The 24,085-nt window shown below is 48.6% G+C and overlaps 1 protein-coding gene across 1 annotated transcript in view; it reads left to right on the top strand.

Annotated features, from left to right (window-relative positions):
- Window positions 1-24,085, top strand: part of ZNF438 (zinc finger protein 438) — a 154,911-nt gene that overhangs the window by 120,958 nt on the left and 9,868 nt on the right. The window contains exons 4-5 of the mRNA XM_089311883.1: window positions 6,982-7,049; window positions 21,094-21,177. Of these exons, the coding sequence (XP_089168009.1) occupies window positions 6,982-7,049; window positions 21,094-21,177 (152 nt within the window). The remainder of the gene's footprint in view (window positions 1-6,981; window positions 7,050-21,093; window positions 21,178-24,085) is intronic.

The raw sequence follows: 24,085 nt of genomic DNA, 5'->3' as shown, positions 1-24,085 counted from the left end.
CTCCCAGGGTCCACATCAGCAGGAAGTTGGACAGGACCTGGGTCTCCGGCCCAGGAAGTCTGATGCGTGGTGCAAGCTTCTGTCCAGCATCCGCCCCCCCATCCCAGAGGTAACTTTATTAAACCAATGAAATGTTGTGCAATCACTTTGGAAGGCAGATGTGTGTGTTTAATATTCCACCTAGCAATTCATTCCTAGATTTTTACCCAAGAAATGTGACAGTATTTATCTGTTCAAAAACTCCATCACAGACATTTATATTCCTTTAGGTTAACCAAAAGCTGACAACTCAAATGTCCATGAGTGGATAAATGGATAACCAAATTTTGTTTGTTTATTTATTTATTTATTTGAAAGGCAGAGTTATAGAGAGAAAGACAAAGACACATAGAGATCTTCCATCCTCTGGTTCACTCCCCAAATGACTGCAATGACCAAGGCTGGGCCAGGCCTAAACCAAGAACCAAAAGCTTTATCCGGGTCTTCAACATGGGTAGCTTGAGTACTTGAGCCAACTTCACCACTTTCTCAGACATATCAGCAAGGAGTTGTATCAGAAGTGGTGCAGCTGGGACTTGAACCAGCGCCTGTATGGGATGCCAGCATTGCAGGTGGCAGCTTAACCCACTGTGCCACCATGCCTGCCTCAATAAACAAATTATATTTTCATGATGAAAAGTATTCAGCAACAGAAAGAACTGAGCTCCTGGTACACACAATAAAAGCCTATACATACCACTTGATTTATATGGAATGATATGAAATTCTAGAACAAGCAAAACCAATTTATAGTGACAAAGTACTTGTGACTGCCTGGGGCCAGGAGTGAGTGACATGCACTGGTCACAAACGGGCACAGGGGAACCTTTTGGGCGATGCTATGTATCTTCACTAGGACGGTTCTCTTGAAATGAACTAGAGTTTATTCTCATCAGGTATGGTAAGGTGACAGGAAGATGACAGCCCTTGACAGATGATCTTATAATTTACAGTTCCCAAGAGGAAGGGGCACACCATGCAGTGAGTGTAGGGCCACTCAGGGAAGCCTGGAGTCAGCCTAGGGGCAGGAGGAGCGAGGAGCAAGCATAGCCCGTGCCTTTGTGCAGGGCACGGCGGACAATTTAGGACTGACTGCTTGGAAGAATGTCGTCAGGCTCTGCTGTAGCGTGGTCCCTGGCTGTCCGTCCCTGGACCTGTGGTGCCTTAGGCCGACAGAGGGATTTACTTGGTGTGTATCAGGTAAAGGCCGTAGCTCGATAGTAGGGGTTTGGGCTTTGGATTGGTTGTTCCACATATGAAGAGAAGAGTCACAGGGAAGTTGTCTGCTCATGGGGAGGTCTAGGCATGGCTGGTAGGGTCCTCTCCACCTGGCTAGCAAGGCCCCCATGATGACAAAGCAGCATGAAACATAGGGGGAAACATTAAAGGCAGAAAACCATGATTAGTACAGTAGTCACCACCCAGGTATATAATGCATCTAACTGCACACATAAAGGGGTGTGCATCTTGTTACGTGCCATTATAAATTATACTGCAACCAGGAAAATTCATGTCGAAATGCACCAGTGTTCTTCAGACACTCCCTGAGTGCGGTACGTGGAAGGCAGAGAGCCCAGGGGGATGCTTCTGCACCAGACAGCTTCTCTTGTACCTTGCCACACTGGAGGACAACAGGGAAAGAAAGGTGGCCCCTTCCCTGATAGGCTGTCAGAGGGTTGCAGCCTCTCTGAGCCCTTGCTGGCCACGGGCCTGTGCGCTCCCAGGGCAGCAAACAGGAAGCTTCCACTTTTCTAGGCGTGGGATTCAGTGTCTCGTGTAGCATTCCGTGCACAGTCTAACATCAGCAACCACGGAAAGTTCTTCCTTGTACCCTGATGAAATCCGCCCCCGTGTCCCCATGTCCTCCGCTCGGGGCCTGGGCCTGTCACCTGGGAGTCCCCCGCATCCCGCTGCCACTCGCTTCCCAGTCGTCTAAGTCTCTTTTCCCTTTTCCTCTGTTGGCTTCCCACGAATTGCGATCTTCAGCCCAAAGACATCCTAGGGAGATTTGCGTTGACTTGGTGCACACTCTCACAGCCCGGACCACTGGCCACACACACCATGTGTGAGAAAGGAAAAGCCAGGAGGGGCTGGGGGAGCAGAGAAACCAGCACCCAGCACAGGCTTGGAAATGCGACGCACCTGGGCGGTGGGCGGTGGCTTCCTGCTCAGCCCGGTGACCTCCAGCGAGCCGCTCAGTGCTGTCTGAGCCTTGATTTCTCAAGTCGGTGCTGAGGGTGCCCACCCTTAGGTGGGGGCGGGCCACCAGCACATGGTGACAGCCACCGTGCAAGCGCTGGGGTGCGCAGCGCAGCCCGAGTGCAGTGGCCACCCGTGATGTGCTGACCGCTGCGAGGCTCGGCCCCAGCATCCCTGGGGCTGGTCACCGAATCAAGCCTTAAAATCAGCAAGCGCAAGGTCGCAGAGGAAGGCGACTCAAAGAGCAGCCACCAGCCAGGGTGGGTGGGTGCCTTTGTAGCAGTGTGTCAGGGTCAGCCTGTTAGAAACGGCCAGTTGTAAGACACCCAAAGACTTGTTACTTTTTATATATGTCATGTTTCAGACTCCCGGCCAACCGTATTGTATTGTGACACTTATCTGAATGACAGTGTGTCGGCTTGGTGGTGTGTGGTCTGTTTATCTCCCTGGAACCAGTCTAGATTGACATTTCCACTGCAGCTCTGGGCTGGGTGCCTTCTGAACACACCCACAGGCACACACGCGCATGCGCTTCCCCCGGCCCTCACAGCACGGGTTAAAAGTTTGTTTTTTAATCTAAATTTACTTTTAGGAACCTTGGAAGGCAATATAACAATGTGTGCCTGAGGATTCTTCAACAAGGAATAAATGGAGAAATTTCCATTGCCAGTACCACAGCTGTCACTTTCTCAAGTGACCAGTTCACCTGACTTCCACTTTTTAATCAGCTCATTTTAAATACGGCATATCAACTAAAATTGAAAGCAGTTACCCGAGAGCGACTTTTAAAGCACACTGTATTTGATTTTGTTGTACTTGATGGCGTTTGCCGTTTGCATCCTGTTATTAATCCTTTCTGATAGATTTGTCTAATTGATGCACTCTTCAAGAATCCAAGTAAGAAAAATCAGGTTGTGATTTCCAGAGATTCTGAAATACTGTAAAAGACACAGCCCTGCTTGTCTTGAGTAAAATGCACATTGATGTTCTGAGCATGAAGTCTGAGATATTTTGTTAGATTTTTTTTTTAAGATTCATTTGTTTATTCAAAAGTCAGAGTTACAGAGAGAAAGGCAGAGAGAGATCTTTCATCAGCTGGCTCACTCCCCAAATGGCCACGACAGCTAGGACTGAGCCAGCCAAAGCCAGGAGCCAGGAGCTTCTTCTGGGTCTCCCAGGTGGGTGCAGGGTCCAACCACTTGGACCATCTTCTGCCGCTTTCCCAGGCAATAAGGGAGCTGGATGGGAAATGGAGCAGCCAGGACATGAACCAGCACCCATACAGGATGCCAGCACTGCAGGCTGGGGCTTTAACCCACTGAGCATCAGCGCCGACCCCATTTAATAGCTTTAAAATATTTTATTATTTTCTGAGATAGCATCTTGAATTTACATGATAGTGGTGGTCTTATCAGCTCCGCTAAAGGAAGAACCCAACAAATAAACAGTAAAATCACCATAGCCCAGCAGGAAATCAGGCACAGGCTATATATACACAGTAACCAAAGGAAAAGATATTCTACTTCAGTCGTATAAAGTAAATTTTGAAACAGCCACAAAAGTCATTAAAACTGTAATAGAATACAATTGGTATCAATTTGTTTGAAAAAATACTTAAAGTTGGATTAATATGACTGTGTAATGCATCTTTTTGTCTAGCATATTTATGTAACAAACTAGTACCCAGTTCAGTCACAAGATGCAGTATTGTGATTGTTCAGATGTTTTCTTTAGTTGGAGTCAGGTGTGGTTATTATACAATTTATTCATAATTACAATAGGATTAAATATAGCTGTGCTTTCTGTGATGGCAAAAGACAGTATGTCTTTGTGGGAATGAGTTTTCTACTTTAAATACCAAGGTATCGAGAATACAGTTAGGATTGGCTTGATGGCACAGCTTTTCTATTCTAAAACAGTTCAAATAAAACTTGTACTGTTTTTCTTCTGAGTGCATTTGCTCATCGAGGAGACTTCGCGACATATCCAGGGGCATGGGAAGGAAGGGGTGGTGATGTAAAGCCCTCTCAGAGGGAGCCCCTTACAATACCTGCTCATTTTTCTCGCAAGTACATGAAAAAAAATCAAACCACACTGCTCCGTAACCTCCTGTCACACAGAAGCACATCATAAGTATTGCTCAGATGTTTAAATGTCTTAAGAAACTTAAAAAAAAAAAACTCTCATTATAAAGATCTACCGTAATTTACCCGGTTCTACCCTTTCAGTGTATTGTAGAGAGCACCTTGAACAGGTTGTAGCTGACGACAGTGCTGATGGTGATACATGGGCAAGTACCGCACCATGATGGTTTTCTGAGATAGATTCCCAGCAGTGGAAGGAAGCTCTGGCCCACAAGGTGCAGGCTGTCAGGGCTCAGGGTGGGAACTGCACACCCACCCCAGCGGTCTCGCAGCGCTCTGCTATACAAAGGAGGTGGGCATTGCTGGCCCCTTACCCAGGACTTCCTCGACACCTTGCATTATTGTATTATTATTTAGGGGCGGGGAATTTGTAGGCAAACAAGCGTAGTTTTGGTTTAGAAATTTTCATTTTAAAATTTTCAGTGAGACTACGTGATCACTAGTTTAGCATCTCCTTTTATACCTTTATTGAAGCCTTTACCAAGTTTTAGAGCGGGGTGTTTTCTTGTCCTTACTGATCTTGTACTAGCATAAGGGACTTCTCTAGTTTATCCTTTCCAGAGTGCCTAGGGGCACCTCAAACACCATTTGTGAAATGAATAATTGGATGTTGATATGTCTATTGTAAGTTGTCTATCTTTCTCAATATTTGCCTCTTAATATTTTTTAAATGTTTATTAATTTTTATTTGAAAGGCATAGTGCCGGTGCCGCAGCTCACTAGGCTAATCCTCCGCCTAGCGGCGCCGGCACACCGGGTTCTAGTCCCGGTCAGGGCGCCGGATTCTGTCCTGGTTGCCCCTCTTCCAGGCCAGCCCTCTGCTGTGGCCAGGGAGTGCAGTGGAGGATGGCCCAGGTGCTTGGGCCCTGCACCCCATGGGAGACCAGGAAAAACACCTGGCTCCTGGCTCCTGCCATCGGATCAGCGCGGTGCGCCGGCCGCAGCGCGCCAGCCGCGGCGGCCATTGGAGGGTGAACCAACGGCAAAAGGAAGACCTTTCTCTCTGTCTCTCTCTCTCACTGTCCACTCTGCCTGTCAAAAAAAAATTAAAAAATAAAAATAAAAATAAAAAAATGAAAGGCATAGTGATAGGGTTGGGAGGGAGGGGAGAGAAAGAAAGAGAAGGGACAGAGAGATATCTTTCCGCCGCTGGTTCATTCCCCAAATGCCCAAGCCAGGAACCAGGAACTCTCCCCAGGTCTCCCACACAGGTCACAGGGACTCAGGTTCTTGCGCCTTCATTTGCTGTCTCCCAGAGCGTGCATTAGCAGGAAGATGGATTGGATGCAGAGTAGGACTCAAACCCAGGCACTCTGACATGTTGCAGGTATGCCAAGGAAGGGTTTAATTTGTGCCACAACACTCATCCACTCACCCTGCCTTTCAATTTTTTTTTTTTAAACTGGGGGCCAGTGTTGTGGTGCAACAGGTTAAGCTGTTGCCTGTTAGCTGGTATCCCATATAAGCGCTGACTGAGTCTTGGCTGCTTCACTGAAATCCAGCTCCCTGCTATCGCGCCTGGGAAAGCAGCAAAAGATGGCCCAGGAACTTGGACCTCTGCCAGCCACATGGGAGATCTGACGGAATTCCAGGCTCCTGGCTTTGGCCTGGCCCAGTCCTGGCCATTGCAGATATTTGGGGAGTAAGCCAGCAGATGGAAGATATTCATTCATTCATTCTCTCTCTCTCTCTCTCTCTCCTTCTCCCCCCTTCCCAACCCCTGACCCCAATCCAGGCTCTGCCTTTCCAATAAATAAATTTTTTAAAAAAAGTTTGTGACTCTGTAGAAGATGAAATTAAAGGATGTTTATTTTTGTTGCAAAAATATTGAAATCTCATTTTTTTCATAATACACATTTCGCATTTTCCATGAACTTTTTGAAGACTCGTGTATGCGTAGGTGAAAAACTTCTCTGCACATGAATTTTTGAAGCTTCTTTGTATTTCGTTAATATGCAACCCCTTATCATGGATAGTATGGACAGTAGCCAAAGTGGGAGAAAACGTAATTCCACCACCAACTCAAGACAGATGCACATATTGATATATATTCTGCCAGGTGCTTTTCTTAGCCTTTCTTTCTTATTTGGCTGTGATGTCTGTGTGTCATTTAGTGCATCATCTAGCGCATCATTTTTTATGTTGCTGCATAATCTTCGTAATCACATTTTAATGACTGAATTGTATTTCACCTAATGAAGATACAGAAATTGTATCACCCTCACCTATGTCGTTAAGTATTCTAGCTATTTCTTCTGAAACAGAGTCTGGGCGACGTGGCTATGAGGCAGGGCATTTTCAGAGAATCGTAACTTCTCCCACTTGGACGTGTCTCTGCAGGAGCAGATACAGACAAGGCCGCTGGCTCCACGCAGCACTGCCTCCTCCCCAAGCCTGCTTTAGGATGGTCAGTAAAAAGCCTGTCTGTCGGAAATTAAGAAAGAAAAAAAACATCAGTTCTTAGTAGCTAGTCTGTTTCTTATTACTTGGCCATTTAAAGAGAAAGACCTTGAAAATAGCTTCTAATATATACCTTTGCATGCATGAATATGACATGTCCATTATTTTCTAATGAGTGTTTGTGCTTGGCTACTTTTAGGGAAGTTCCTGTTGAAGTGCAGTACGACAGAATGCAGAATCCTCCATTGGTGCCACCCAAGGAGCAAGGTAAGAGTAGCTGTGCCGAGGAAAATGGTAATTTGCACGTTAGGGAGTTTTGGTAGAGACACTGAAAAGCTCTGCCATCTAACCATAAGGTGATGAGTTTCCTAGAATTAAACGTGCAAGTTATAGCTACACGTGACAGCTCATTTCCTTCGGCCAGTCACAGGGGTGTGCGGATTCCTGAGTCAGAAGGGGGTGTCTTACCAGGCCAGTAGCCCCTGAGAGCAGGGCCGTCTTACTCTAGGCAACGCCCACGGGGCCCAGCCCCCAGCCAGTGAGCAGCTGGCACTCGTAGCTGGCAGTAGCAGTATGGAGTACTGGCCTCTCCCAAGCAGAGTGACGCAGGTGTCGCAGCAAGTAGAAAGACGTATACATACGGTAAGGCAGACTCAGCCACAGTTTCATCTCTGTGTTTTCAGTTAACCCGTGTCCAACCATGGCCTGAAAATACTACATCCAGGAGTCAGCAGTTGATTAGTCTTGAAGTGCGCACTGTTGTGAGCAGTGTGATACAATCCTGTGCCGTCGGCCTCCATCCCACCCGGGACGTGAATCATCCCTCTGTCCTGCGGGTCCGTGCTGTGCGCGTCCCTACGTGGCCGTCTCAGCTGTCAGTGTGGCCTGTAGATGGGGCTGTGTGTGTGTACTGCTGTACATATGTATTCACGCATGCACATGTGTGCACCTGCTCATGTGTAGAGAGAATATTTGCTTCTACATCTCTGTGACCTGTTTCTTCCCATTTGAAAAGAAGCATTAAAAAAAAATCCCCTCCATATAATGTCTAAAACTTTCTAAAATCATGATTCTCTTAATAGAAGCCGCTGGAGCTTTCAGGAAGAGCCAGAGTCCTATGTTAATAAAGAATAATTATCCTCACTGTAAAGGCCTTAAATATGGGGGGGGGGGGCATCCGTCTTTCTCCTGCGCCTGCCTAGTCTGTTCACACGAGGCAAGACTTGACAGGTGTGTGTGTGTGAAAAATGATATTGTTAATGATGCAAAACAGGGCTGCATTAGCAGAGGACACAGCTTTTTCGTGAAGGAGGCTATTTGCTCTAACAAACCAGTCAGCCAAGCCAATCCTCTTCGATCTCTCTGCAATAAGAAAAAAAAAAGTGGCATCCTGACTCTTGAGAGCCCAGAATCCGGGTTTGACCTCGACTGCTTCACCTGCAAATCTATAAAGTGAAGCTACACCCCACCTGATAGGAGTGGTGCCGACTGGAGGAGATCATCTGTGCAGATCACTCAGTGTGTGTGGATGGCACGGCAGGCCCGTGGAAGGCAGCAGCAGCCGCGTCTCTCTTGATGATTTTTTTTTTTTTTTTGACAGGCAGAGTGGACAGTGAGAGAGAAAGAGACAGAGAGAAAGGTCTTCCTTTGCCATTGGTTCACCCTCCAATGGCTGCCACGGCCGGCGCGCTGCGGCCGGCACACCGCGCTGATCCGAAGCCAGGAGCCAGGTGCTTCTCCTGGTCTCCCACACAGGTGCAGGGCCCAAGCACCTGGGCCATCCTCCACTGCACTCCCGGGCCACAGCAGAGAGCTGGCCTGGAAGAGGGGCAACTGGGACAGAATCCAGCGCCCCCACCGGGACTAGAACCCGGTGTGCCGGCACTGCAGGCAGAGGATTAGCCTATTGAGCCATGGTGCCAGCCTGATGATTCTTCTTAACACCTGGGCTTTCTTCATCTGTGGAGGCTGATCAATGGGATGGGTGTGAGCGTGCCTTCTACCTTAGAAAGCCAGGCGTGAGCCAAGAGGCCCATGGAGAATAGGCAGGGGACAGACCCCTTGGCTTGGTTCTGGTCCAGGCATTGCACCCCAGGGAGAGTAAGAGCCCTTGGAATTCCCATAAAATCAAGTCCTGACTCTAGGGTGAGAAAGGAGATGAGAATGGGAGGAGAGGGCAGGAGGAAGGAGGAGTGTGCATTTGCGGCGAGTCTTCTCTGGAATGCTCATGTGTCCGTTGGAAGGTTAGCACAGAGGGAGGCAGAGGATCCGGGGTCTGCAAGTTCAGTGTCGCAGCTGGCGTCACCTTCCTCATCTGCGCAGGCCAGGAGAGCTGCGCTTCCTGACAAGAGAGAATAACAGACCAAGTGGCGTGGTCTCCTTTCCCACATCTGCCTCCAACCAGCTGAGAAACCTCAGGCAAAACATTTTTCCCCTAAGCCTCAATTTCCCTGTTAGCAAAGTCAGGATGCCAGGGACACTGCTGTCGGGAAATAAGGCGCGCACATCAGCACTCACACCTCTCGCCTCCTTCACTTCTCATCCGGCCTGGCTCTGCTTTGGCTTCTGTGTCTGCCTCTCTGGGCTCCCCCAGGAGCTTATTCACCTCCATTGACGTGGCCAGAAAATGAGGCCCCTGGAGCCAACTGCAGGGTGCAGTAGCTCTGGTAACTTCCCCATCCATCTTGGCGGGGTTGAAAGATGCTTAAGTTTCAAACCAGGAATTTGACAGACAGGGAGATGTAATAGATAATAGCTAAATGAGCTCAATCGATCAGGCGCCTCCAGTGTGAGTCACCCTACCTGCAGCGCCACATCCTTTTTACTTATTTATTTTTGAAAGAGCCACGGAGAAAGATAGAGGGAGAGAGAGAGAGAAATCTTCTGTCTGCTGGTTCACTCTCCAGCTGGCTGCAACGGCCAAGGTTGGGCCAGGCCAGAGCCAGGAGCCAGGAGCCAGGAGTTTCTTCCAGGTCTCCCACATGAGTGCAGGGACCAAGGACTTGGACCATGCTCCATTGCTTTTCCCAGGCTGTGAGCAGAGAGCTGGATTGGAAGTGGAGCAGCCAGGGCACCAACCGGTGACCATACTGGGTTCCAGTGTTGCAGGTGGTGACTTTCCCCGCTACACCACAATGCCAGCCTTGTCACATCCTTTATTTTTTTTTCAATCCTCATAGTAAGTGGAAATTAATCTATATTTTGAGTGTTAAGGAAAATTAGTTACTTATGTCAAGATCCAGTAAATGACTGACCAAAGATTTTGAACACAGCGAGGAAGAGCCAACGGGATTATAAGCAGAGAAGACGAATGAGAAATTTCCAGTTCCTTCTAAATGTTTTCTAACTTCAGACACAGAGATTTAACATTGTAACATCACTGCAGGGTGATTTATTCTATATTTTACAGCTTGCGCTGTGATTTGGTGTTATTGTTATTCCTTCCTGTGTGAGAGAATATGACTTACAAAATCCCGCGCAGTTATTGAGACTTATTTCATTCCCACTTTCCATCTCATGCTTACAGAATTTAGGAAATTGGATTGACAGTTTTCCCAAATCATTTTTTAATAGAAATGTAAGGATATGTATTTTGTGTTTGAAAAGACTAAATTGTGGTCCAAAATAAACTTTTTCAACAAAAAGGCACAGAAACATAAGGCCAGCTATAGTTGTGATGTCCACATTAGAGTTGTTGAAGGAACGACAAAGTGTGCGCCGCAGCAGTTGGAGACACAAGGGAACACATTGGCACTCCAGGTAGTAGCACTCACACAGGTGCAGCACGGTGCTGCGTGCTTCCCTTGTTTCTGATGTGCAACGAAAGAAAAATCCACTGTAGCTCATGCCAGCCGAGTGTGCCTTGGATAGAGCAAGACGATTCTTCAGTTCCTACACGGTTGGTTAAAACAAATCCTGCTGTTCATTGACCAGAAATGTGTCTTTAAAAAAAAAAAAAGTTATTTATGTATTCAAAAGCAGAGCTAGAGAGAGAGAGAGATTGATTGATCTTCCATCCACTGGTTCCCCCCAAAATGGCCACAACAGCCAGGGCTAAGCCAAGCCAAAGCTAGGAACCTGGAACTCCCTCTGGGTCTCCCACATGGGTGTAGGGGCCCAAGCACCAGGCCATCTTCTGCTGCATTCCCAGGCGCACTATACCAGGGAGCTGGAGCGGAATGGGATGCAGAGGTTGCGGGCAACAGTTTAAACCAGTCCACCACAACCAAGAAAGGTGTCTTCGTTTAAGGCCAGTGAGGCTGCGTCTTACTGCAGTCACGCAAAATCTCAGTGAGACTTTTGTGCACTTCATGATTCAGTTTTGCCATTCCCTAAGCAAATCAGCTCTAGACAGAAGGTGCAGACCTCAGTGCTTCCATAACATGTTTTGTTTAACCATAGTTTGCAAATTGCGAGTGCTGTTTTTATTGAATGAGAAGAAGAAGGGGAGGTGGGGAGAGGCTAGGTGCTTTGAGGCAGTCACAGTGGCTCTTAAAAGCCTCTTCAGAGCCATTGCCGTGAGCTAGGCATGTGCTGTGCAGCCTCAAGTAACTTTCAAAGCCTGTTCATTGCTCTGAGAAGCCACAGCCATTGCTGTCCATCATACTGAGTCATCTTTGACATTAAAAAACGAAAACTTGAATGGTCTACTGTATTAACATATTTTTGAAATCATTAAAATTTCAAATTTACTTTAAATATTTAAATATTAAATACTTAAATTTTAAATATTTAATTTAAATAACTATTTACTTTAAAATAAATAGTTAATGACATAGCCTAAGACACGAGAGTGTATACTTACATCTTACGTATATTTTGGTATTCCTGAGTATAGCATTTGGGAGCTTAACTCAGGAACAGTTGGAATAGCCATAAAAATTTAAGAAAAAGGATCTTGAGTTGGACTGTTAATACCAGTTCTTTTCTAAAGTTCTCGATAAATTTCCTCCGTTTAGCAGGGTTTAAAGCGTGCTGGCATCTGGTATGTGCTCAGGTAGGTGTGCAAGAGTGAAAAATGCCTTATGCTCTCCACTACTTTCTGTACCTTCTCACCAGATGCCGTGGGAAGATTTCATCTCTTCCTGGTGGTGGTGGTTTCTCAGGGAACCCCAAGCTGGGGCTCGGAAGTCAATGAGAGCCAATGCTCTTGTAACAGATGTGAATTGCCTTTGGAGAGGCGATGAGTGAGGAGCAAAGGCAGAAAAACTGAAAGGCGACCAGGGTCTGCCCCCTCACACCTGCTGTGATTACCAGTGCTCAACCACCTTGCACGCAGGCGTTCACTTCTGTGAAGGCGAGTGCCCTGTAAGCAGGGTCTTATCGTGTTACCAGCACAGTTTGGCTTTGGGGGGACCCCGTATGAAAGCTGTTTCCATGAGCTCCCCTCCTATCTTTTCTGCCCCTCCTCCGTCAGCTCTCTACTCTGCATGTGCTGAAAGGGGGATGAGCTGGGCAGCTGGGCTCTCCTTACTGTGCCACCCTTGGCATTAGGCTCTGTGATCTTGTCTTTGCACTGGGGATGACCCTTCTGCCATGTAACAGTCTAATGAGGTGAAGTATAACCGACTCTCTTTGTTTGCATTGGTTGTGTTCACTGTGGTCACTGGGAAGGCTGAATTAGCACACACTGAACCCAGGGGCTGCGTAGGTGCCCATGGGCCTGTGGCCGCAACAGGCTTGGCAGCGGTCATCACCTCGCCTCGCCTTGTCTATTTGCGTCTCTGTGTTGAAGACAAATAGCAGAATCTTACATAATGAGAATCTGTGATGTAAGAACGTACCTGCAAGCACGGTAGAAATCTCAAAATAGTTTGTAGACTGGAAGTCATTTCGGATGACCTTGAACTCAGATAGGATGACCTTGCATGTAGTTGATATTTGCAAGTTCAACTTAATAAAATAATAAGTATGTTGTTTGAAAGCGACCGGAAGTTCTTAACCGAGGAAAGCGACAGAGAAAACTGCTTTTTCCAGTTCTTGGACTCTGCGTATTTAATGCACAGTAGCAAGGGGACCATTGTAACTCCAGGCTTTGCATTTAGTGGTTAACACTGCCTTGTGACCTGATGACTGGGGAGAAAAACCGCTCCCTGTGTATTACCAAAATATTATGTTTCCAAATGCATGAAAATCATATGGAAACATTTTGATGTTAACAAGTGGCATAAATGCTGCTCTTGGCCTCTTGGTACCATTTTATGACATTGGGAAGCTGGTTTTGGTTAACTCCTTCATGTTGGGAATTGGAACTTTCCTGCCTAATAACTTCTGCAAGATACCACTCTGCAATATTACTGTGCCACGCTGTTGACAGAAGAACAAATGGAAAACACACACACACCTAAGAAACATCCTTGTAGAACAAAGCAGCAACACGTAGGCCTTACCATAGAAGTTATTTTCTTGTTTTAGGAAAAAAATATTAGAGTTTAAAATATTCTTATGAGTAAATTTAGCTTATGAGTGCGTTACTTGAAATAGCCAGGTTTCCATTGCTTAAAAATCCGGCTGACAACTGGATAACTCCCTGGGCCGTGTGTCAGTGTAGCGTGGCCATTCGGCAGCAGAGTCTCTCAGAAATTCCAATTAGCCATGTAAATATATTTCATAGCATCACATCGCACTTGGTCGGAACCCCCGCCGCCTTGATATCATTAACATAAATGCAGGTGCAAATAGCATTTATGTGCTTTGATAGAAGGCAGTTGGAGACATTTCACTGTGGGACACAAGACGTTCAGATTGCGTACATCTGTTCAAATAATGTCTCGAGCCCCAGCGACACGAACACAGGGTGCAAACATCTGCCCCCGAGACCATTTGCCATAGAGCAGATGCTTGCATCTCTATTTATGCAGATGGCTGGTGTGATGAGTTGAGCAGGGATCAAGGCCAGGTAGTTTGACGGAGGTATTTACGATGCTATGCAAGCCAAAAATATAGGCCAGGCATTTTTGATTTGTAAGAGTCTGTTATTAACAGATGTAGAAACTCGTGAATCCAGTAACGCTTTTAATAGAGTAAACATACTGTTCTTATCTTTAAATTAGTGGGCATCAGAATCCTAAAAACATTTGTATTTACAGTCCTAGAATCCAACTTACATTAGAGAAAGCCACCTATGGTTGTTCTCCTTTCGTTAAAGTAACTTAAACTATTTTGAATGCTTGTTTTTAAAACAGTGCCCTGTGTTTGCTAAGAATTCTGTACCACCAAGGGAATTTGAACTGATATTTCTCAGAACCAGGAAGGAAATAGGAAATATAAATGTCAACTTGATTATAATTTGTAAGGTATTTCATGAATGTAAATTCAGATAAGTCTCTTGAAGCATTACATATTTATAAGATTTTTTTCAATCATTTTTAAGATTTATTTATTTATTTGGAAAGAGTTTCAGAGAGAGAAGGAAAGACAGAGAGAGAAAGAAGTCTTCCATCCTCTGGTTCACTCCCCCAGCGGACACAAAGGCCAGGGCCGGGCCAGGCCGAAGCCAGAAACCGGCAGTTTCATCCGGGTCTCCCACATGGGTGCAGGGGCCCAAGTACTTGAGTCATTTTTCGTTGCTTTCCCAAGCCATTGGCAGGGAGATGGATCAGAAGTGGAGCAGCCAGGACACGAACCAGCGCCCATATGGGATGCCGGCGTTGCAGGCAGCGGCTTTACCTGTCACTCCACAATGCCAACCTTTTATTCTGATATTGTCTACTAGTGATATTTTAATTACAATTTATATTTTATTAGAGTGAATTGCCTTACAACACTTTATTACCGTATTATAGTCTCAAGGAAACACATGTGAGAAGGATAGAAAGTTTACAGGAAAAATAAGACATTACCAGAGTGGATGTCCTGTTCTCATTCTCACATACAGTCACAGAATCTCAGAAGAGAGAAGTGAAATTTCATCAAGTTGAGCAATTCGCAAAATTTTTAGTTTAGGGATTCCTTTACTGTCTTAGAAAATTCTTGAGGATTCTAATGAGCAAGTTTAATGTGGATTATACAAAGCATTGTTGATCAAATTAGTGATTATAAGTAGAAAAATATGTTTCTGAATTTATTTAAAAGTAAAAATAATATCTTAACAGAAATAACCTAGTTTGCTGAAATAGTGTTTTTCAAAACAAAAAGTTAGTGAGAAAACTTTGAGTCGAGGTTTTTTGTTTTTTTTTTAAGGAAAATTCTTCAATGAAGACAGTTTGAGTCTCATTCCTGGTCCCTCTTTTGATCGTTGGGATGCTGTTTATTTTGAAGTATTTGCAGAAAGTCCAGCCTTGCAGTATCTACAAAGGGAAGGAGTATGTCCGTGGCTATTTCAGATCTCTGCAGATACTGCACCATTCCACCCTATACCACTTGCCAAGTAGTAGCCCCATGAAATTCAGCTGTGATGTGAAATTTGAAACATGTCACTGTGCTTTGTATATTGTTATATTGTGGTCTATCTTACACTTTAGTCTTTTATCCATGCATATAACATCAAGCATTGATTATTTAGAAAACATTAATTCACTGAATTATGCAGATTATCTGTATACTTTAGTATATGGTATTTTTTAAATTGTATTTATTAGTTCACTCAGTAGTCTTATCTGAAAAGTCTGTAATTAGAATCCTACTTGTTGGCTGGTGCCGTGGTTCACTTGGCTAATCCTCCACCTGCAACGCCAGCACCCCGGGTTCTAGTCCCGGTCGGGGCGCCAGATTGTGTCCCGGTTGCCCCTCTTCCAGTCCAGCTCTCTGCTGTGGCCCTGGAGTGCAGTGGAGGATGGCCCAAGTGCTTGGGCCCTGCACCCGCATGGGAGACCAGGAGGAAGCACCTGGCTCCTGGCTTCAGATTGGCACAGCACCGGCCATAGCAGCCATTTGAGGAGTGAACCAATGGAAGGAAGACCTTTCTGTCTCTCTGTCTCTCACTGTCTAACTTTGCCTGGCAAAAAAAAAAAAAAAAAAAAAAAAAAATCCTACATCTGCTGGTTCACTCCCCAAATGCCTACAGCTTCCAGGGCTGAGCTGCAGCTGAAGCCAGAGGTGGGGACACAATGCAGGTCTCCCACATGGGCAGCAGGAACCCAGCTCATTGAGTCATCATGCTGCTTCCCATTGACAGGAAGCGTAATTCGGGAGCTGCAGCCAGGAATCAAAACCAGATTCTTGGCCGTGGGATGCGGGTTTCTCAATGACCGACTAAACCCCTACTCCTTGACTTGATTTTCTTTCGAAGATTTTTTTTAAAAAATTCTTTATGTATTTGAGAATTGGAGAGAGAGGACTCTTATCTACTGGTTCACCCCTCAAATGCCTGCTACAGCCACAGGTAGGGGCTGAAGCTGGGAGCCAGAAGCTCACAGGTCTCCCAGCTGGGCGGCAGGAACCCAACCACCCGAGCTGTCACTGCTGCCTTCCGAGGTCCACATGAGCAGGAAACTGGAGTCAAGAGCCAGAGCCAGGTATTGAACCCACGTACTGTGATATGGGACCACCAGGCCACACACCTGCCCGCAGTGTGATTTTTCGAGGAGCAGCATTCTGATGATTTCCCAGGCCAGAGATCGCAATGCAGTACTCGGGGCGATGATGGTGGGAGATCAGTGGAGCTCTACAGTGCACCGGGTTGCTAGGCGGTGACGTTATGACGTGAGGCAGGCTGGGTGTGTCCAGTGCTCTTCCTCCTCACGATATTTTCAGCCTATGGTGGGCCTCCTGGGACACGTTTCCCTGGGACGTCATGGAGCATCTGTGTTGGGAAGTGTCAGGTTCCCGCTGGTGAATTATAAGTTTCCCAGAACTCCAGTTGCTGCCTTGAAAGAACAATTTTTGTCCCTGGCAACAAATCCCATCAGAAGGCTTTTGGTTTTTGGTTTTTGGTTTGTTTTTGTTATGCCCAACTCCAGTTGCTCAGTTTTGAGAAAATGTCTACCAGGCACCCAAACCCCAGCATGCTCCTTTCAACACTCGCCTGTCAGATGTCCTGTCCCACCAACGTGGTAGGCCCGGACACAAGCAGCCCAAAGTTCAGCTCCACAGCTGAGTCGAGTGCATTTGCTCCTGGTGGCCACGATGCAGCCAGCGAGCGCGTGCTTCATGCAGTCCATCCCACCACACAGGATACAAATGCCTGTTTGCACAGCACACCTTCAAGGATCCAGAGTTAGCAAAAGGGAGGGTGCTGTGGTGATGAATACAGCCCCTTGAACAGGGCTGCTCCCCTAGGTCAGGCTGAGGTACAGAGAAGGTCCACCCATCAGTGCCGGGCACGCACACGTGAATACAGCAGGATGGGCAAATGACATCGGGACCTCCCCCAGGTTCTGCAGACCTGACCCTGAGGAGCACTGCTATTGTCTGATCCTCCCTTGCCGGAAGGAGAAAACCAAAATCAGGAGGGATTAAGAATGAGCATCTTGTCCAGCTGCAGCCCTAGGGCTGAGGCACAGAACAAAAGCCAGACATCAGCTGTCCATCTCAGGTGTGATGCAGGGGGCTTCTTGTCTCTGCGGAGCCCTCCCCTCCCCCAGGAGGAGAAAGTCCCCCACATCCACACTGTGCACCACAGCACTGGTGTTCTAGAAAGTTCCCTGAGGGACCAGGAGGACATTAGTAACTCAGCATCTTTGACTTCTGCTCTCAGTCCTCGTGTTCTTCAGTATCCTCGGTTGTAAGGTGTCGCTCCCCCTCTTCGTGGAGGAACGACACTAAACCCTGCCTAGGCTTCATATCCGAGTCACGGCACCATTATGTCGCTCCCCGTCTTCGTGGGGGAACGACACAGGACCCTGCGCTGTTCTGTCTGCTCGGCCCTCCCCGGGTTTGCTGCTGGTTCTTCCCGGGTTGGCTACTATCCCTTCCACCTCCGTGGAAGGGCAGTTCCCCCTGGCCGCATTCCCCACTTCCGCAGGGGAGCGGCACACCGCCGGCCGGCTTTCTCGGGGGCTGCACGGGTTCCCTTAGATGTTCCTGGTGCATGCCGTCTCTCTCCTCCTTTATAGTCCTCCTCCGCCAATCCTAACTCGGCTGCCCACACGCCGAGTACGCTGCTCTCCAATCAGGAGCAAGTCCTACAGTTTATTGGTTGAACTGGAGGCAGCTGTGCGGAAGCTGTTTACTTCTCTCCCAGCGCCATATTGTGGGAGAGCAGATGCATAGAATAAGTCTTAATTCGAGTAACTTAGTCTAGTCCGGATTGCTCCCCACAGATCCCCCTTTCTTTTTATTTTTTAGCGTTGATACGCGCCTGTCTTCGGTGTCCCGCGGCACACACTCTGCTCTACTTGCTAGAGTTGCCACAGGCTCTTACAAGTCCTATCAGGCAAACCGAATCCGGGTCCTCTCTTCGCCATGTTGTGAGGAGGCGCTGATGCGTGCCTGTGTTCGGTGCCCTGCAGCGCATGCTCTGCTCTGCTAGAACTGCCTGCAGGTGCTTACAAAACCTATCAGGCAAACCGAATCCAAGCCTTCTCATTGCCGTATTGTGGGGGAGACTTATTAGTGTTGGTTTGTGCCTATCTTCGGTGACCTGCAGCTCATACTCTGGTCGAGCTGCTTGCTGGCGCTTATCACCTTAATTAGGCAGACCGAATCCAAGCTTTCTCATTGTTGTATTGTGGGGAAGCCTTACTGATGTTAATTCGTGCCTGTCTTCGGTGACCTGCGGCGCATAAGCTGCTAGCTGCCCGCAGGTGCTCATCGTGCTCATCGCCTCACTTAATCAGGCAGACCGAATCCAAACTTTCTCGTTGCCATGTTGAGGGGAGGCCTTTCTATTTCTCTATTTCTCTATCTCCGGGCATTCCTATTTCTCCCATTTTACTTCTATCTCCCAGCATTCTTATTTCTCTCATTTTATTTCTAAACTTCTATTTCTCTTATCCCTGCAGCTTCCCGGCGCCTCGCGCTGCCGGCAGCTTCACGGCTCCGCGCAGCTTCAGCCCGCGCCTCATCTGCGCGGCTCGGCTTTGCGCGGCTTGGCTTCGTGCGCTCCGCGGTCTCGCACTTAACCCTTTCGCGTCTGAACCACCGCCTCGCCAGCCCCGTTCCCTATCTACTTGTGCCCCGCACGCTCTCTCTGCACGCGGCGGCTTCCGCGAGTAACACAGCGTAGCTTACGTGTCCGCCACTAGCATTCAATCTAAGTTCCCCGGGCTAGCCTGGCGAATTCAACCCAGCATACGTCTCCGCCCCACGGTTTGGCTTCCCGTCCTTTGCTCCCCGGGCTAATCAGACGGATCCCAACCAGGCTCACGTTTCAGCTTCTGGTTTCAACTTTTCGCCCCCCATTCCCGGGCTAACTTGAGAATCCCAAAGTGGCTTTCGTGTCCGCCTTGGCCTGCCCCCCGCGGCTTCAATTTCCCTAACAGTTTTCTCTACCCGGTATGTTTCCCTAAGTTTTCTTCCAACAATATTCCTCCCTCATTTCTCCTGGCCTCTCCCCACAGTCTGCGTCTGAGTCTGTTTGTTCTAGCTTTCACTTCTCGTTTTCGACCTTAGAGATTTCTCCCAGCTTCCCCCCGTAGTCCGTATCCGAGTCTATGCCTAGGCTTTCAATAGCTTCTTCCGGCACCCTTTTCGTCCGGCTTTTCCCTAGGCTGTTTGCTAGTCTCTTTCTCCGGTAATTTTCCACTTCCTCCCGTTTCTTCCCTCCTAAGTTTGCTATCCGTCCTAGGTTTCCTATCCGAGCTAGGTTTCCTATCCGAGTCACGGCACCATTATGTCGCTCCCCCTCTTCGTGGAGGAACGACACTAAACCCTGCCTAGGCTTCATATCCGAGTCACGGCACCATTATGTCGCTCCCCGTCTTCGTGGGGGAACGACACAGGACCCTGCGCTGTTCTGTCTGCTCGGCCCTCCCCGGGTTTGCTGCTGGTTCTTCCCGGGTTGGCTACTATCCCTTCCACCTCCGTGGAAGGGCAGTTCCCCCTGGCCGCATTCCCCACTTCCGCAGGGGAGCGGCACACCGCCGGCCGGCTTTCTCGGGGGCTGCACGGGTTCCCTTAGATGTTCCTGGTGCATGCCGTCTCTCTCCTCCTTTATAGTCCTCCTCCGCCAATCCTAACTCGGCTGCCCACACGCCGAGTACGCTGCTCTCCAATCAGGAGCAAGTCCTACAGTTTATTGGTTGAACTGGAGGCAGCTGTGCGGAAGCTGTTTACTTCTCTCCCAGCGCCATATTGTGGGAGAGCAGATGCATAGAATAAGTCTTAATTCGAGTAACTTAGTCTAGTCCGGATTGCTCCCCACAGTAAGGCAGGTGGTTTCAGATTAGGAAATATCCACGAGATGTACATTATTTCTAAAATTATAAAATACCTTAGTAGTGATTTGTTTTTGTACTTTTGCTCATTTAAAAAAAAAAAAAACACCTTGTCAGTGCTAAAAAGTGTCATAAAATTGATGGCAGTAGTTGCTTTATAAAAGTCAGACTCTGGTATCAACTTGGTTGCTCACGGAAGCCCCGTAACAGAAAGCGGGACACCGAGGGAGAGCCAGAGCATCACGACTCACCCTGTGTAGGTCTCCTCAGCTGCGTCTCCAGGGGCCCTGCTGCACATTCCTGTTGGGAGAGGGGCGTGGTTTCTTGCTTTCCTAACAGTTCTGCTCCCTGATTGGCAAAGGTTAGTGAGAGAGAGATCCCTTCGGGCTGGCACTGTGGCATAGCGGGTAAGGTCGCCGCCTACAGTGCCTGCATCCCATATGGGCACCGGTTCAAGTCTCAGCTGCTCCACTTCCAATCCAGCTCTCGGCTATGGTCTGGGAAAGCAGTAAAAGATGGCCCATGTCCTTGGGCCCCTGTACCCACGTGGGGGACCCGGAGGAAGCTCCTGGCTCCTAGCCTCAGATCAGTGTAGATCTAGCCATTGTGGCCATCTGGGGAGTGAACCAGCGGATGGAAGACTCTCTTTCTCTCTGCCTCTCCTCTCTCTGTGTAACACTTTCAAATAAATAAATAAATCTTTAAAAAAATTAGACTATAAAAATCAATGTCTTTGTGATACCAGCCTATCGCTTGTCACCGCACTGCTGTTGAAATGTCATCGTATCCACTTCGGCTTCATGATCACGGTGCTCTGACCGAAGGCAAGAGACGCTCAAGTCTCCCACGTGTGCCCCCATTGAACTGCCCCCACCCAGTGCACATTCTGATGTGGAAACCTGGGCTTTGCGCTTACCCTGCCGAGGGAAAGGTGTTCTTCTGCAAGTGGCGTCCTGTTGGCCATCCCAGACAGTTCCCATCCCAGCTGCTATTGAGAGACGCGGTTTCAAACGCAGGGCTCCGTTTGGAACTTGCTCACGAGAGCTGTTTTGCAGGAGATGCTTCCGTGGTCCCGGGGCCCGCTGACGAACGGCTGATTCGGCAGACGTCCAGCTCCCCAGGGAAGGCAGCGTGCGCAGGTACCCGTTTCTGGTGGGAGTTTGACGATGACACGGTCTGCCGCCTTTGCCATGCGGAAACTCACTTACCAGTCAGAATTACAGCTGTGCCACTCAGCCGAATGTGAACAGTTCTGGTTACGTTGACCACAAAAAAGCATGACCAGAGGATGGGATACAGCCCTCCAGAAGTGTCCCTTTGTCTTGCTTAGTGTCCTGGGAAGGTCATCAGCTCTTGTTTAAATTTGTTTTTGAAGATTGATGGATTGATTTGAAAGGCAGAGAGAGAGAGAGATCTTCCATCTGCTGGTTCACTCCCCAAATGGTCGTAATGGCTGGGGCTGGGCCAGGCCAAAGCCAGGAGCCAGGAGTTGCATCTGGGTCTCCGATGCGGGTGGCCGGGGCCCAGGTACTTGAGCCATCATCTGCTTCCCTCCTGGGGTGTGCATTAGCAGGGAGCTAGAAGCAGAGGCTCCGACCCAGGCACGCTAAATCTGGGATGTGGCATCTTAACCACTAAGCCCAAAGCCCACCCTTGAAACTCATTTCTCAATGATATCCTTGGCGTACATCACAGATGCCTTAAAGGTTCTGGTTGTCCTTCTCCTAACTGCTGAGGGAGCCCCTGCGAAATTTCCCCTCCAGAATGGAGAAATCTGTGGCCATGGCCACACTGCCCTCCAGCGGCGTGGCCAGTGCCCATAGCCCTCGCCCCAGCGCCAGTCCCCCCAGGGCCCCTGAACTCTGAACACCTGCTAGGGTAGTTGCCGCCTTCCCTGGGAGGTTTAAGAGCAGCTGTTGGCCTCACTACTTGCTGTAAACAGAAGTAGTAGGAAGGAGTCCAGGTGAAGCCAGTCTTTGGCAGTGCTCCTACCTCAACTCTCACTCACCTGGGACACACAGGGTTGCAGGAGTCGGGGGAGACAGGGAAGAGGAGAGCCTGATGGGATAGGTCGGATGTCAGGGCCAGAGGGGGTGAGGCCCAGAAGTGCAGCTTCACCATGGCCACTGTTGAGGAAAAGCAGCCGCCTCGTCTCCTCCCTTCCCCTCACCTCTCAAACAGGAAATGAGGGTTGGGCAGGCAGAGCTGGCTCGGGACCCTCACACTCACTGGGAGAGAAAGCGGGAGACAGATCTGCTGGGCGTCCGACACCTCCTGGGTGTCTTCCCATGGAGCCCTGCTGTGGCCTAGGCGGTTAGAATCCGTTGCGCCCATTTCTCAGGTGGTGACATTTAGGCACAGGGAGTAACTTGCCGAAGCCACAACAGAGCCAGGAGTTGAAACCCCACTAGGGAGGACGGTCACAGTGGCCACACCCACCCATTCTGACTTGCGGTCAGCGGGCAGAGGTGAGAGGGGCCACAGACAGGCAGGATATGAGTTCCGGCGCTGTTGTGGCCAACTTTGCAAGCTCGGTCTGTAAATCAGACCTAACAGTAACCCCCCACTCAGGCTAGTGTGGGGATGTGAGGTTTTCTGCACAGAGAATGTTCTCAGCGGGATGATGTTTAAGGAACGGTATTGACAAAGAACCTCACTGCTCAGAAAGTTGAAGGTTCCCTTTCCCGTTTGGTAAGCTGACTCCGCAGGGCCTGTGCTGGGAGGAGGGGGCCCGTAGGTCGCTGCTGGTGATGCGGGAGGGAGGGGGCTCGGCCAAGAGTTCAGAGAGAGAGAGAGAAGAAGAGTTCAGCTGAGCAGGACAGGCGTGCCTCGGAGAATGGGCAGAACTGGACCCAGGATGCAAGATCCCGTACTGTCTCGTTTCCTGGAATTCGGGTGTGAGACGTGTTGCGCCTGGGAGGCAGACGTGTGCCCTAGAAGTGCTGTTTACCATCCCGAGGCCTTAGGAGCAGAACGCACGAGCCCATTGCCCACACGCCCGACAGGGCACGTGCAGCCGTCCGCACCCAGCGGCTTGTCCCCGCCCCTGACTCGCTGCAGATCCCACTCCTGGCTCGGGGAGAAGGTAGACGTTGGCTACACGTGTTGACGGTCCTTGTAGCAGAGGGAAGCTGCAACCCCCTTGTGTTGCAAGGCATTCCCTTCCTCCCCGGCCGCTCCCGGGTTTGACCCCGTTTGTTTTCACCGCCTTGGAAGCCTTGGAAAAGCCTCCAGCCCGTGGGAACAGAGATGGCCACGAGGGAAACTGAAATCGGGGTTTGGGGGGTTCAGTACGATGAAAACCAGAGCGGCACCCAGAAGCCGCGTTCTTCCTAACCTATAAAAGGTGGATAACCGTCCGTATTCGCAGGATTCGGGTGAGGCTTCAGCTAAAAGGCCGGGCCCAAGTCCTAGCCCGTTTAAGGACTGAGCGCCGCCTGGTTTCCTTTTAACCCGCGGCAAGATCGGTTCCTCACCCACTGGAAACGTAGTTATCCTTATATGCTTACCACCATACGAACAGCCTCGTCTAAAGTCCTAAACGGACGTGTCCTCGCTGAGTTATTTTGCAAAACGAGCTTTGCGGAGCTGTCGGCCTTTTTGTTTTGTTTTGTTTTGTTTTGTTTCCAGTTCATAAAAGTCCACGTTTAAAACCTGCAAGTCCTCTGAGTCTCTTTAACTCTGTTATGGGCAATTTCACAGGATTTTCAGAAATTACGAATGTCAGTGGAAACTTCCAGCTCTCATTATTTAGGGCCCAGTTCCATAAGGTCTGTAATTAAGTAGGTGCAGGCGAGAGTTTGTAGATCACACCGTTTGCAAAAGGCCTTGGAGACGCATAGTAGAACAAACCACATGGGGCAGGTGGGGTGCCAAGAAGTCATATTTACCTTAGTATTTGAGGGTTTTAAAAGCTGCACTGGCACCGCCAGCTTCGCTAAGGTCCCCTGTCACTTAGATGACTTTATATATTTATATATATATGTTTAAGATTTTTATTTTATTTATTTGAAAGAGTTAGAGAGAGGTCTTCCATCCGCTGGTTCA

The sequence above is a fragment of the Oryctolagus cuniculus genome, chromosome 13, assembly GCF_051225735.1.
Source record: "Oryctolagus cuniculus isolate XC-2025 breed Fujian yellow rabbit chromosome 13, ASM5122573v1, whole genome shotgun sequence".
In the NCBI taxonomy this organism is placed as follows: Eukaryota; Metazoa; Chordata; class Mammalia; order Lagomorpha; family Leporidae; genus Oryctolagus; species Oryctolagus cuniculus.
Note: the sequence above shows the minus strand (reverse complement) of the source record. Positions and strands in the feature narration are given on the sequence as shown.